This window comes from Phaseolus vulgaris, chromosome 7 (assembly GCF_000499845.2).
Source record: "Phaseolus vulgaris cultivar G19833 chromosome 7, P. vulgaris v2.0, whole genome shotgun sequence".
NCBI lineage: Eukaryota > Viridiplantae > Streptophyta > Magnoliopsida > Fabales > Fabaceae > Phaseolus > Phaseolus vulgaris.
In genome coordinates this window covers 8682931-8698793 of record NC_023753.2, presented here as the reverse complement: position 1 = coordinate 8698793, position 15863 = coordinate 8682931, and the positions used below count along the sequence as shown (strand labels likewise).

Genomic DNA, 15863 nt, shown 5'->3' with positions numbered 1-15863 from the left:
TTCAGCAAAATATTGTAAGACCAAAAATCTTCATCACGCTCTCGTACACAGCACTGGTCCCCAGAGTACATTGCTGAGGACTTCACAGTCTGTTGTGTACTTCAAACCAAAATTTAGATGTTTATACGACTAAAAAGATGACAAACAATGTATGATCTACCTGGAACGATATAAAAAATACAATAATCTTTTCACTCTTACCTACACCAAATATTATACCACCACAACATGGCTCAAATAAAATAATCATTTTACAAATTAAAAACCGAAAACATACAACATCTTACAACAAACATTACATTTTAGAGTTGTCAAATTGGTTGGCGTGAGTTGGTCTGACATATTACATCAAGGAAAATATCTCTTTTTTACATTCTATATTTCTCCTATATTCATTTAACAACTGTTTTTTATAATAAAATATTATATTAAAATAATAAAAATAAAATATTATAGTAAAATGATAATATATTGAGTTATAATTTGGATGTGGGAGAAAAATATACTGTCAAACTATCATCAGCCTTACATCACTCAAAAGCTTACAAAAATAATTTATATTAAGACAAAATACTTCCACTTTACAACCCATTTTAATAGTATAACAACATATATTAATAATTTATATTAAAATATAAAAAAATATGATTAAAATAATAATATATTGAGTTGTAAAGTAAGAATAATTCTTTTAATGATATGAACCTAACACTACTCAAAAGTTTATATGAGACAAATTTTTGTTTGGCTCGAGCCTAAATTGGCCTTAGAATGTGTTTAGATTGATATAGATGTACTTTAGAAGAAGAAAAGGAGCTAAGAAAGATGAAGCACTATTCATGTTTGGATTTAGAAATCTGAGAAGAAAAGGTGAAAAAGAAAGAGGAGGAGCATGAGTGAAGAAAAGAGGAGAGAGTTAAGTAGCAAGGTGAATTTTTATTTTTCCCCCTGTATGTCATAAATATAGGGTGATTATGCATCTTATATGCATCCTATGTTTATAACACGTACAATTTTATTATTTAAGGTAACTAAATCTAATTATAATAAAAAAATCATTACAAAAAATTAAATTGTTCATTACACCAATTTAAAGGTTGTAAGATAGTTTTATTATTAGAAATTAATTGTCTTTCATAATTACATGCACATTAATTATATTTCATTGCTGATTTAAACTGATCTTAAAATTTTTAATCACTCTACTTAATTTGATAGTAGTAATTTTGTTTACTTGTAAAATGAATATTAACAAAATAAACTAAAATTGTATAGAAATGTATAATTATATTAAAAACTTAATTATTCTTTAAATTCATGTATTTTTATGAAATGTTATCAACAAAAGAAATTTAAATATTATTTTCACTTTTATAAATTAATTACTGTATTTCATCAATTTTAAATCTTATTTGATACCCAATTATATTAAAAATAACTCAAGATATTTTTATAATTTCCTATATTTTCTTATTAATTCAATTTTTTTATGTCACATTAATAAAATCAGTACAACTTTTCTACTAGTTCCTAGTCACTTTTCTTCGATCTAAACAACATTTCCACTCTTTTTCTCTCTTCTTTTCATTTTACCTCACTTTTATTCAAACAAAGGCTAACATACCATTTTGCCTCACTTTAAAAAAAAAAAAACAATACAAATCAAATAAATTTAAGTAAAAATTAAAAATTAAGTATATGTTTTAAAAATTTAACTCAAATTATTGAATTTAAATTTAAGTAATACCGGAGACCATTGTATCTTTAATATTTTTAAATTTGTCGGTTTAGTACCACTTTTGATTCTTATATAAATAGTCAAAAATTAATTTGGTTTGTTAGTTTTAATTTTTTTAGAATGTCCCAATTTAAAAAAAAATAACTCAAATTTATCCTTTTGTTAGATTTGTCGTTGTTTTATGGGTGTAATGACTTGAAAAATAAAATTAAAATATAGAATTACATTTAAAATAATAGTACACTGATAAAATCAAAATCGATGATATGAGGTTTGTTTTTTTTATATAGTTGTCTAGGTCATGTTTTTTTTCATGTTTTGATTTTGTTATTTTTTATTTTGGCTCGATTGATATATTTGTTTCACTACTTATTAATGTCTCTTCATCATCTTGTAGTTGTAATGGATGAGACTTTGAGATGCTGTTTCTAGACAATTCTCAACTAAAGTTTTGTCAACTTCATCATCACATGAAACAAATTTTCATTCTTTCATCTCACAAAAAAAAATCCTTCATTAAGATAACAATTTGCTTGCCCAATGTGTAAGAAGTCTTTTTAAGGACAAAACATATTTTTCATATAGGACCAACCAATTGTAGTATTGGTAGTTTTTAGTCTTTAGAATAGTCTCTATTGGTGTTTCTTAAAAGATAAATTATCACCATAAAACCTTAAATCAAACATTGGAAACCACAATCGAATATTCAACAAGTGCAACTCACTTCATAAATTCAATAGAAAAACACCTAAGTGCAGGAACTAGTAACAACAAAACCACGAGCCTAATCAATATTGTCAACATCGCTACAATACAGAAAATCACTCTCCAAGTCTTGCAAACACTCTACGCACAAAAATCCTGAATTCCTTCTTTGTTCAATATTCAAAATAAAAATATTTTATTCATCTGGTCTACAAATGTCATGTCTCGTTTTATTGTTAGTTAGACTAAGACCTTAACAAAAAGGAACTAAGTTGTGTTATTTAAAAAAAAAATTACATTGAAAAAAAAATAAAAATTAAGGAATAAAATAGTATTAAGATAAAAAAAATAGTATTAAACCAATTTTCCTTCTCAATACATCTCACTTTTCATTCTACACCCTTTAACAATATTAAAATAAATGAAAGGCAAGTCTATAAGATGCTTTAGAGAAAGATGAACCCACTCAAGGCATAACTCTCAGAAATTTTAAAGAATGATTATTTAACAAATAATAATACCAAAGTGATACATAATACACTACAAGAAAATTTGGAATTACATACAGATCAAATTCGTATGTAAGACACTAAATCCGTATGTAAGACATTAAATCCGTATGTAAAACATAGTTACATACAGACAAATCTGTATGTAACATTGTCGTAGGTAATTGTTACATACGGACAAATCCGTATGTAAAATTGTCGTAAGTAATTGTTACATACGGACAAATCCGTATGTAAAATTGTCGTAAGTAATTGTTACATACGGATAAATCTGTATGTAAGTGTGTGTAGGTTTACATACAGATTTATCTGTATGTAAGTGTGTGCATATTTACATAAGAATTTATCTGTATGTAAGTGTGTGCAGGTTTACATACGGATTTATTCGTATGTAACTGTGTGCAGGTTTACATATGGATATATTTGTATGTAACTGTAATTCATTTTTTTATATATTTTGAAAGCACTGGAAATCAGTTCCACACCTGCATATACCAAAAGTCATTCCTGTTTTCAATAGAATTCATTCAAAGACAAATATTCATCAATATTCAAACTTGTCCATAAATTGAAAAACATGATAGAATACAATACTATTTCCAAATATTCAAAATATTCAAATGTATTTCATTCAAACAAACAAAAAAACATCTAACAAAAGGAAATTCAAGTCACTAATAATTATTATAATCTTGACCAAGTGAATTTTGTTGCTCATCATCATTATCTTGCATATGATTTTCTTGAGTATTTTGTTGCGAGGTATTTAACTGCTGAAAAATATGTCTGCTTCAGATGGTAGATATTGAATCGTAAGATCTTGAAAGGATTGAAACCGGGAATTCATGTGTCAAATCTGCTATTCACTTGTTGATAGTCGTTGTCTAAGTTGAACAATTTCTTCTGAATCAACTTTCTTACAAGAAGATGGTTGTGTTTCTTGTAGGTAGCGATCAACACAGTCGTCCTGACAATCGACACGGCCAATCTCATACACTCGTCCCTTGTACCTTCCACCTACAACTTGTAATCAACAATTGTTTCTTAATCTTTCCTCCTCAACAGGATCTAATGGAGTAGATATCAAGGTAGACGCAGATTGTAACTTAGATAATGCTCAAGAGAATCTACTTTCAAAATCTTTCTATTAAAATGAAAAATATTTGTTATAATAGTAATTAATGTACATGAACAAAAAAATTGAAATTTTTTTTATGTATCTGCCTTAATCTATCATCTACAAAATCCACAGTGCTCTTTCGTATATGTGTTTGTTGAAACACTTCGTCAACATGGACCGAGCGTCCAAGCTCCGCTGTATACAAACAAAACATTTTATAAATTAAGGAGGTGATAATTAATCATAGATTAATAAAAAATATATAGGAAAGTCATGCCAAACGAATCATGTGTTCATGCATGCTAATGGATCCTCCGATGTGCAGACATCCACGTTTTTCAAACAAATGATTCTTTTAGTTGTATCACATTTGGATCGATACACAAGCATGTTAAGCTTTTATTTATATATTTCTTTTACCATAATTTTCTAATCTGGTCCATTTTCTCCATTAGAGAATAAGAAGAACTTTTTTACTATTGTCATCATTTTTTCTCTTCTCATATTAAAATAGAACTCTAAACTTTGTTTGGATTAGGGAGTGGATTTCAAATGATTTAAAGGGAAGTGTGAAGGAAAACCCTTTTTCTTTCTTGTGTTCTTGTTACTTCTTCTCAGTGGCTTGCCTATATTTTTAATGTATTTTCTCAGATTGTCGAGCAGATTTGCAAAATCTTCCATTATCAGGTCCAAGTCTTGTCCATCTTCTAAATGCTCTATTGCTTATCGAGGAACTTTGTTATTGAGGGTGTCGTCAGACCTGCGATGCATCCAATAGTTGCTACCACTGCACAATGCGGTGGTGGCAACTGCAAAGGATGTTATTTTTCTTGAATGACGTTCAAGAACCACCTTGTCATAGCTTTTTGAAGGGTAATGATGGCGAATTGCATAAGAACAAGAGATACTATTTATCCAAGAAGTTTATTTTTTTTCTTTTCTTTTCAACATGTACAAATGTTATAATGTTATGGACTCTTTTTTTTCTTTGATCAAATATTTGATTTTTTCTAAAAAAAATGAAATGTGAAGAAATTGATGTTGTTTGGATTAAGATTATAATAAAAAATTAAAAAAATATATATGAAAGTTTGTAAGTGATGTGATAGTAGGATTGAAATTATATTTTTTTAATTAATAAAAATCTAAATTTATAAATTTATTCTTATATTTTAAAAAATTGTTAAAAAATTAATTAATTTGATTAATTTACTTCTAAATTAAATAACATTATTATTTTTATCTTTATTTTTTATAATTAAGATAATTATTATATAAATTTATTTTATTATTATTAAAAATATATTTATTATTATTATTTATAATTTACTATATACATATTATAATTATGTTTCCTTAGCAATTCTTTTCTTAAGTACGAAGAAAGTTAATTATTTTCCTTTTTTATGCTATTTCTTATTTATTGTCTCCTTTTTTTGTATTTTACTTCTCATAGTAAACATACATTTTCTTTTCCTCGCCAAGAAAGAAACAAGATCTGAAGTCTAAAGATTCACAAAACACTCTTACATGAAGATTGTGAATATTCAAAAGAAATGCTAACACATACTAAGAGCATAACTCAATATATTATTTAGGTAGCAAACTCATGAACACAACACTTTAAGAAGTTACTCATAAATCTCACACTACTATTCATTCAATAATGGCAAGGCCGAATGTTTATGGCGAGCAACTCTATGACCGTTAGCCCAATTACTGAGCAATATACTATTTTCACCTTCGGAAACTTCTCCAAACAATAACACAATTTCATTTTCCAACTTTTTTCCTAAATTAGGTGTAAACACCACACCGGTTCTCCGACAATGACACCACAAACAAAACATTCTTTCTTTCTCGTTTAACCTTCCCTTTTTTCCTCGCTAACACGGTAAACAAAACCCCCCAATTCCCTCAATTAGGGTTCAATCCAATTTCTATTCCGAAACCCTCCATTCTCCCAATTCTCCAAATCCCAAAACTTCCCTTAACTGAGTCCCCAAATCCGCCACGGCGAGCTCTCGTAGCTCGTCATCTCCGACACCGACATGTGGAAATTCCCACCCTCTCGCCGCCGGTTCCTCGCCGCCGCGATCACCGTCCTTGCACTTTGCATGCTCCTGCCCGTTTCGACAGCGGATCTCGAGGAACCCGGCGTTCTCCAGCTGCCATCGCAGAGATTGTGCGGCCAAACGATGCCGTCGTCGTGCCCCGCGAAGTGCTTCCGCGCCGACCCGGTGTGCGGCGCGGATGGCGTCACGTACTGGTGCGGTTGCGCTGAGGCAGCGTGCTCCGGCGTGGAGGTTGCGAAATTGGGGTTCTGTGAAGTGGGGAATGGGGGATCGGCACCGATTCCTGGACAGGCTCTGCTTTTGGTGCACATTGTGTGGCTCATCTTGTTGGGGTTCTCCGTCTTGTTCGGTCTTTTTTAATTTAATGGGGTTTGTGTATGTATCTACCATGATCAGAGACAGTGTTATGGTTTTGGTTCTTTTCAATTCTTTGAGGTTTCGTTTGTAAATTAACCTCACGGCTATTCTTGTATTGTACGTATGATTATTGCCATTGTTGTAATTCCATGACTTTCTTCATTGATGGTGGTGTGGCTTGTTATGAATTTAATTGGAATACTCTTTCTATATATAATTGTTTGTTGGAGTTTGTGACCATGATACAAATTAATTTACAAGTTATATTTAAGATTATTTTTAACTGTGTGCCTGATTAAGAATCTCTAAAGGATCCATGTCAAACTTAAACTCTTGTGTGTTGCGGTTTATGTTGTTTGTGGCTGTAGAAAGATTGTTCAAATGGGAATGGATTCCCTTTATTCACACATGGACTCGTAGTTAGATGAATGTGATGGGATATTGACATTTCAGAACATATTAGGCCTTTTTTTTATGATGTTCTTCCAACATGGGAGTATTTCCAAAATTGAGTCATAATTATTCAATAATCATAACGTGATGATTTTTACACTTCAAAGGGCATAATTGAAAATGTTAGGCTTTTGTTTGATGTTGCTCTACCAACACGAGAGTATTTCCAAAATTATTCAATCATCACAACGTGGATTATGTTACTGCGGGGTCATTTCTCTTTTGCACACTTTTTATGTTATATACAAATTACAACACATAGTATTACTGTCAGTGAAGAAAATTGAAATTTCAAACAAATTCCCACTGCAGTAGCTTATTGAATGGATGTTTCCAGTATTTAGGATTAAGTGGGCAAATGTAAATTTATTTCTAGTAATTTGAGGATTCAGATTTTGGGTAATTTCTTCTGTTTTGAGTCAGTTGGTTGAAAAATATTAGGGTATCTACCCATTATCACTCCGAATTGAAGCTGATGGCGGTTTGTATTGGCTGCTGGCTGGATTTGAACGAGTCTCAAGATTTCAATTGTCCCTTTTCCCTTTAAAACAAGTGTATTTTCTTCTACACTGCAAAATTTCGAGTTATGTCAGCCTAATTTGAGATTCTAATTTTTGCTGAAAAGTTCAAATATATACCACTAAGAGAAATGGCAATTCTCACGTCGTGGAATGTTGCTCGCGTTACACAGAAGTTGTAGAATATGCAGGCATCGCAAACTGTTGGATGCAGCTACCACACAGATATCTCTTAATTCAGATCTACTCTTGAATATCCTTAAGCTGAGCATACCAGAAACTTCATATGTTTCCAAAGATCTGATTACAAGATTGGCCACTGGGTTTCTAGGTCCCTTCCTTATAGTGTTTGGTTTTCTCTTTATCTTGAGAATAGTCATGTCTTGATACCCAAAACTCCCATTGGGAAAATTTATACCTATAATAGCTTGTGCTCCCACTGAGACACTCCTCATTCCTACCCGCAAAGCGATTCCCCCTCTTGCAGGTGTGGACGTTTCTCCTGTGGTGTGGTTTGGATTGATCACTTTTCTTAACAAAATATGAGTAGGGCCAGAACGATCACTAGTTCTCCTTTCCCATCAAGTCAATTAGCTTACATTTTTGAAATTTATGAATGACGTAATTTCTACCTCACCTGATTGGAGGACATGTATACAATTTATTTACATCGTTATATTACATATATTAAAGGAAAAAAAAGTTTTGTACGGGAAAAGGAAAGACAATTGATAGGGCAACTAAGGATCTTAAAATAAAGTTAATTTGTTTGTCACGCTCTGTAATCTTATAGTAGTGAAATCAAGCATATTTCAGTGCCACGAGGAATAAACCATTTGATCATAATTCTTGACTTCAAATTGCTTTTTTTCCTTCTGTACGAAAAGTGGGATGCATTTCTTTACAATACAATATTGTTCACTGTTGTCAAATGACAACCCAACCGTTTACTGTCACATTGCTACAAATATGTGGGCATTAAAAAACCGACGCAATGATGAACGATCACAAACCTGGCAATTGCTCTATACTGTGTATCGTATGCTGTGAATAGTAAAACATTCAGAATGGTAAAGAAAACGAAACAAGGAAAAATAATAAAACGAAAATTTATATGCTGGATATTGAGCTTAGATATTTTATTGTCTAAATTAAGGGGGATCAGCGATAATACATAGCTCAGACAACATATTCAAGCATATGCATGCTTATAATAGCTCCAATGACAAGGCAAAGTTATTCAGCCCACACTAAAGATATGCCAACAGCAAAAAAAATTATCGCCAAAATTATTATTGTACAATATATCTCTTCTAAAGGATATGAGCCCATCTGGATCTCCTCATTGCTACATCAACTATTTGGACAATGAACTAGAAAACAAATTACAAAAGAAGCAATGGTAGTCGAAAGAATTTTAATATTCTGAATCTAATCTACAGCAAATGCTAGTATACAATAAGTTGTTGCTATCAGAACTGTTCATGAGTCCCTCTTTCTTATGAGGGCTGCATCTGATCACGCCGAAGAGCCTGTTGGAGCTGAATGACCTGTTGTTGCTGCTCTGGTGGCAAGGAACTCAATTGCTCTGGCGTCAGATTCAACACTTGTTGCAGCAAAACAGACTCCACATCAGGAGGAAGCTGGGACGAGTAAAGAAAATCAAATAATGATTTATATATCCAGAACGATTGGTTATGGTAATCAAACAAGATAGGGTACATTGCGGTAAAAAGAATCAAAACAAAACTTTGAAACAGTAAAAGAAATGTAAATATGAAACATTTAAAAGCATTTTTTTTCAGGCAAAAGTTTTGCTAGCATAAAAAGGTAGGGAGTAAACATTGGATCTTTTAAATAGAAGTCACAAGATGCGTTTTGCACTAACCATGCATAAAATCCCTCTCCTAATGTGTAAATCAGATCATTACAGACTATAAGCTTGTAACCAAGGCAGAGTCGTCTTAGCTTGATCCCTAAAGTACACACATGATCCATTATATCAATCTCTAGTTCCGGGCCAATTAGTGGTTAGCATACTGGTGATTTAAAGATAGTTCAGCTGCCAATAATCACAGACACTTTGGTTCATTGGCCGTGTGCATAAATAAAGCATAAATTTACTCGCTTAGTGATGATATTTCAAAGTTCAAACTAAAAAGACAAGGAAGTTTACAGCATATGTCAAAATAACTGGCAAATTTGAAGGTTCAGTTCCTACTAGATGCACCCCAATTAAGTATACCTAACCATACGCACATAATCTAATGTAAATTTCAAACTTTATTTAAGAAAACAGGAAACATTAAACAATTCTGAAGTTTATTCTAGACACCCTTTTTAAGGTTAGACTATCTCTTCTAGCAACCAAATGAAAAACTACTGAATCTCAAAAGAGATGACCTTACAACAACTTCTGCATCCTCGAACAATAACAATGAATTATCAAATAAATTCATAAGAAAATGATTCACCTTCACTTCTCATCAATGAATCACCAAGTCACATACCTGAGAAGACTGTTGCTCGGAGTATTGCCCTTCTGCTTTATTAGCTGCAAGTATAGGCAATGAGCTTCTTCCAAGGGCATGAGATGGTCCATCAGTGACAGGCACGTCTGATATCCCAGTAGAAAGAGGTGTACTCCTTCCCTCTTCCAATTTCATGAGCTTTGATGGGCGAGAAAAAGATTCTGAAGAATCACGAACCATGTTTGTTTTCTCTATTCCCAAAGGCATGTTTGAATATGTTATATTTGAAGATTTATCACCTTTACTCAACAACTGAGAATTAGATGACGATATGGCGGGACCAGGCTGTTTCAATAAATAAAATTAAATGCATTATTTAAAAATATGGGCATATAAAACATAGAAGTTGTAGCCAGCTCAGCAGAAGTGAAGAGAAAATAAACTTCTACAGACTATCAGCTACATAGCCTCTCAATTTGAAAGCACAAATGGAATTACGCTCAACCAATGACTAGACATTTCTATGTATGGTAAATAATGTGAAACCATTACAAAATGACAATGATGCTTGAATAGTAGGTTCTTTCGTGAATTTTTCTTCATTAACCACCTTATTCTTTTGATAAACATATAATTTATTAAGAAAATTAAATATACAAATGCAAGAGGATAGAAAGTCCTCAAAAACTAAAGCAAACAAGGGAAAAAAACTAAAGGATGAAGTACCCACCTATTTATAACATAAAATACAAAAGGGTACAGAATTTAGACTCCCTTAATATTTCACTTTACAATCTGAAATCATTCAACTTGCAAACCTGCTCTAGCAACTTAGGAGGGATATAGCTCCCTCAAAGGTTAAGTGTTTGGCTTGACTGGTAATACTTTAAATCAATGTTGTTTGTTAAACCAAAAGTTACCTTAGTTGGGAGAGCTCAGGGTTTAAAAACAAGACAACTTATTGGGAAAATCAGTTCATCATACCTGGGTAGAATGAGCTGGGAACGGACATACTCATAATTTTACACATGGCCAAGCATTTCTGCAGAAATATTTCGCATATTGGCCAAAAAGTATAAATATTCTATCTGCACTTTGATGTGGTATGGTGTGATATATCAGGCATCCTTATGGTGCTAAAAAGAAGTTTCTTCTTTGACAGAATTGCAGGAATGGAAAGCTTTGCTCGGTTGATGTGGGTTTCTCCTATTGCCTAGTTTTAGTAATTCTATTACCCTGTGCTACAGACATCTACTTTCTTTCTCTACTACAAATAAATGGCGACTAAAATAACAATAAGCAATAACAAATTGCAGAAAGCAAGAATAATCATCCCATGAAAAGAAAGGTGGGGCTAAACCAGCATGCTAAGTTCTAATATTAACTTTTACTGCGTAGATTTTCTTAAAAAAATCCATATCTCAACATAAAAGAACTAAAACACGTGCAAAACTTGGCACCTGAAAGTTGGCATCTGGACGAACCAACTGAATATTATGTCCAACAGTTGAGTTTCCAACATGTACAGAATGCTGTAGCAAAGAGGTATGCATTTGCTGGTTTAGAGCAGTTGAAGTTGTGGGTTGAATTGGTGGCCTGACAGACAAACTTCCCAAACCTGGGCGCACAGAAGGAAGCAATAAATTAGGCTGTCCTGACAAAGTTCCAGGAAGTACAAGGTTGTTTGGATGTTGTTGAAGGGGAATTCGGGGCTGCGCTGGAAGCTTTGAATGAGCAGTTAATTGATTAGAAGCCAGAGGATTATGAAGTATGGTGCTGACTTGGCCTTCTTGAGCATAAGGTATCAAACCAGGCTGCAATTTGCTCTGCCCATGAGGAGGAAGGGTAGGCAGACTTTGAACCAGTGGTGGCTGAACCAGCTGACCTTCATTCATTAAAGACTGCGAGGTTTGATCTGAAACCAGCCTAAGGTTTGGCATTTGTAACTGCAATAATTATTATGACAATAAAAATTTAAAGATCTAGAAGGAGTAAGCTTAAGGAACAAAAAGTAGTCTAATATAAATTTAATTTTAATTTGATACGACATAAACCTTAAATGATCATAATAGGTTTAGGGTTATGCGATGTTGCTTCTGTTGATGTTATATAAGTCCTAGAGGCATCTTATTAACTTTTTATAAATAAGTATTTTAAAGCCTGTCAACAACAGCTTCCATGCCTTTTCCTCAAGCTGTTTCAGCAATTTGAGCTTTATTTGTCAATGGTAAGTTATTACATTTTAGACCTCAAGTTTCAGAAGATGATACCCAAATTTTGATTGATCCTCCAATACAATTGATGTATACAGTTCCATGCAATCATTTCCAGATAACTCCTACTGCCTAGACATGCAAGGTATTCAATTGCTTAATAAAGTCTATTATTCCCTTTCTCTTTCTCAGCCAGCCCAAACATATTGTTCTCCACAGGCAATATATAAAACAGTAATAAAAAAAAATAGTAGCTGATATTTGCTTCCAACTGTCCCAGAACACAATAACTGTAATCTACAAATTAAAAGGTTCAGTTCACAGCCTTGGTAGTTGGGTTGGGATTTATAGCACCCTAAATCAAATTATAAGTCCCAAATGACAAATATTTGGCATAAAATATAAAAGAAATGAACATCAAGCAGAAAGGTACTGAAACAAACCACTTGGGAAGTCACCATTCCTAGCATTATTTGAGCCTGCATATAAAATTGTGATCATATGATCAAAGAAATTTCATATATACAAATATATAGATCCACAAAAATCCTTAAAGGTTTCAGAAAGTGTAACCGAAGGAAAGAGTGATCAGCTACACGTTAATAGTCAAAATAAAGACAAGGTAGGACACAAAATTGAAAGATTCTAAATTACAGCCCACACAATGAACATTGATATATTTTCCTTTTAGACAATGATTTTATGTTAAGAGATTACAAGTCAAGGATAAGGATTTAGGAATACTTCAAAAGAAAACAGAATGAAAATGGTTGGTAGCAGGGATCAAGTATTACTACCTTGACCTACACAGCCAAGACTGACTCTATTATGAATCATGATTTTGGGGGCAAATGGTAGGCTGACTTTTCCAACTTACAAAAGTGTATAATGACAAAAAAAAGGCCACAAAATAAGCAAAACATGTAAAAATAGCATATGTTTTAGACTAACTACGTCCTGTGGAATGTTCCTACTCTAGGCACCAAATGGATTGGAATGCCAATTAGTGCAAAACAAAACTAGCCCTTCCCTCCTCCAAAAATATTGTAGCAAAAGATAGAAAAAAAGAAGTTATTTGTCTCTCTACCAGGCATACCCATTGAAAATGAGAAAAGGTCGTCCAAAAAGTCATAAATTATTCTCCAGTCTCTCCACTCAAATATCTTAATTTGCATGATATCGTTTGTTCATTTCTAACATAGTCACATGTGGTCAAATCAGTGAACTTTCTAAGATAGCTGCCCCAATTGAAATCTATATCATACGAGCTAATGTAGAAACTAAAAAGAAACAAGTTTGTCATGAAAGAATGCTGTGGCAGAACAAATTCACAGGGGAATTGGTATAAGAGAAAAGTACACACCTGGAAAAGAGCCTTGGGCAACTGTGGCCTTGAAAGCAACAGCTGGCGAGCCAGATCCTTGTTTTGTGTAGCCATTCCCTGTCATCATACAACGAAAAGTTCAAGAAAAGAGAAGGTTGTCTAGGAAAGTGAAGTTACCTACAACCAATAGTTACCTTTAGCTCAGAGATCATCTCCGTAAGCTGACTCCTGGACATTTTGGCCAGATGCAGAGTTAAAGGATCATGCGCCAATGCTGACTGACTCTGCAAACTATTTTGATTTGACTGGATGCCAAACTGAGCACCACCCAAAGCCGCTGTCATGACAGTTGCAGCTGTTATGGCAATATGAAGACCAATAGGCTGATGCTGAACAGCTTCCCCATGGACAGCAGGGCCACCAACTTGTTTCTGAGGGTCTTTATAATATAGAGAAGAAGAAAATGAAAAACACAGGATGAAAAATGCATGCAATGATTATATATGCAAGATGATTTATTACAACATAAAAGAATAGTAAGAGCAAAATAACTAACCAACATTTGTTGTCATTCCAGGCCCACCGCGACCCTGTGCCAAAAAAGAAAAATAAGCAATTTAATCTGTAATAAACGAAGTACACGATTATGGGTGACGATTTAATTGGTCAAAAATGAAACTATAAACAAATAAAAGAAATTGATCAATGTGAGAACAACAAAGGTGCATGCCAGTATCAATGGTTTAGACTTGAGCTTCTTCCAGGTGACTCGGTGCTTTCTTTAAAGTAAACTAGCAAAGATTTGGAAGAATAACTAGACACTATTCAAGAAATTTTGACAATATACCTGTTCTCTGTTTCTGTCAGTCCCTTTGTCATTTTCAGCAAAATCAACACGTAATTGCCGCCCATTAATTTCGTAACCCTGAAGATTTCGTCTAGCACTTAAAGCTGTCTCTTCATCCTTATACTCACAGAATCCATAACCTTTTGGTTTCCCAGTTTCCCTGTCAATAACTAATCTGCAGATAAAAGATGGGAATACTTCAAGTCTTCAACCAAATAAACCATTGGTAAAAAGCAAAAGGAAGTTCCAACAACATTACCGAAAAAATTTCATAATGAAACTTGTCCCTTAAAACAGACTTGGAAAGCCACTTCTAGTCATAACTATTGATTTGCTTGCATAAAGTTCTTCATAAGCTCTTAAGATAGGAGAAACTTATACACTTCAACTTGTGGGAGAAACTTATTTCATTTTTCTTATTATTTTTTTTACTGCAAGTGCTTATAGAGAAACTTCTAGGGACCAAAGTCTATAACTAATCCCCTATTCCCAGGGTGGAAGAAAACACTAATTGACGTAACAAAAGAAAACTAAAAAAAAACTCATTGACAGTAACAAGCATTATATCTTTTTACAAAATTACCTAAATGAGACTACTGGGCCAACCTCCTGGCAGATTTCGACAAGCTGTTCCTCTGTGGCATCATACGGTATATTCCCAACTACAACAAAATCAAAACAATAGTCAAAACCCAAGAACCAACGCTCATGAATCTCACAAATTTCAACCTGATTGAAATTGACAACATCCAAGTTTGCAATAAGAGGAAGCCACAAAGATAGAAAATTTTAAATAAATAATAATTCAATTTCCCATTTCTTCAACACCCAAACACTCAATAACAAGAAATGTGCGAAGAGGGAGAGAGAGGGCATACCGAAAACGCAGCGATGCTGGGACTGGGAGGTGGCCATGAAATCAACAGCAGAAGAAGAAGGTGAAGCGCTGCTCCATCTTCTTCCTCCTCAGAACCATAATTTGTTGGGGAGAGACAAAGAAACTCGGCGTTTCGATTCGATTTTCTTCTTCCTCTTCTGCAACCACGCTATTGTTGGGTTATAGTGGAAGGGTTTTTATTTTTGTTTTTATAGATATAAATGATAAATAAAATTTCTGACAAACAGATCCTTATGACTACTAACTAATATTCCACTCATCCACCTTCTAAATAATTTATTTTAATACCAGGAACAGTTTTTTTTTTATTATTATTTCCATTCCGCCTCAAAAAAATTCATAAAACTTTTTAATAAAATTCCAATACGGTTATAATATATTTCCATCTTCTTGATTTATTACTTTAATCATGGGAAAAAGATGCACGTATAAATAAATTATGAAATTACAAGGTATAAAATTACAATTTAGTTTTAAATTAATTTTAAACTCATGTAATTTTTATTTCTAGATAAAAAAATTTAATTATTTTTTGGTCTCAATCATTAATTTTTATACTCTTTTAACCTTATGAATGTTTGCACTGTATTTTTTTTTTTCAGATCTTGATTAAAGTTATATTCAAGCCAAACATA

General features: G+C 32.9%; 2 protein-coding genes and 1 pseudogene across 2 annotated transcripts; 2 read left to right on the top strand and 1 right to left on the bottom strand.

Moving 5' to 3' along the window:
- Positions 1-5767: 5767 nt before the first annotated feature.
- LOC137828498 (uncharacterized) lies at positions 5768-6733 on the top strand. Its single transcript, XM_068635106.1, has one exon. The coding sequence runs from the start codon at positions 6124-6126 to the stop codon at positions 6505-6507; it is 384 nt and encodes a 127-aa protein (XP_068491207.1). The 5' UTR covers positions 5768-6123; the 3' UTR covers positions 6508-6733.
- Positions 6734-7432: 699 nt separating this feature from the next.
- On the top strand, positions 7433-8302 carry LOC137828998 (protein COFACTOR ASSEMBLY OF COMPLEX C SUBUNIT B CCB3, chloroplastic-like; annotated as a pseudogene).
- Positions 8303-8732: 430 nt separating this feature from the next.
- On the bottom strand, positions 8733-15484 carry LOC137827832 (cleavage stimulating factor 64). The gene is made up of 10 exons (XM_068634183.1): positions 15209-15484; positions 14914-14992; positions 14331-14505; positions 14040-14073; positions 13678-13922; positions 13523-13600; positions 12603-12638; positions 11407-11892; positions 9986-10291; positions 8733-9118 (listed from the first exon to the last, which is right to left on the bottom strand). Exons 1-10 carry the CDS (start codon positions 15243-15245, stop codon positions 8975-8977), a joined length of 1620 nt encoding a protein of 539 aa, XP_068490284.1. The 5' UTR covers positions 15246-15484; the 3' UTR covers positions 8733-8974.
- Positions 15485-15863: the final 379 nt, after the last annotated feature.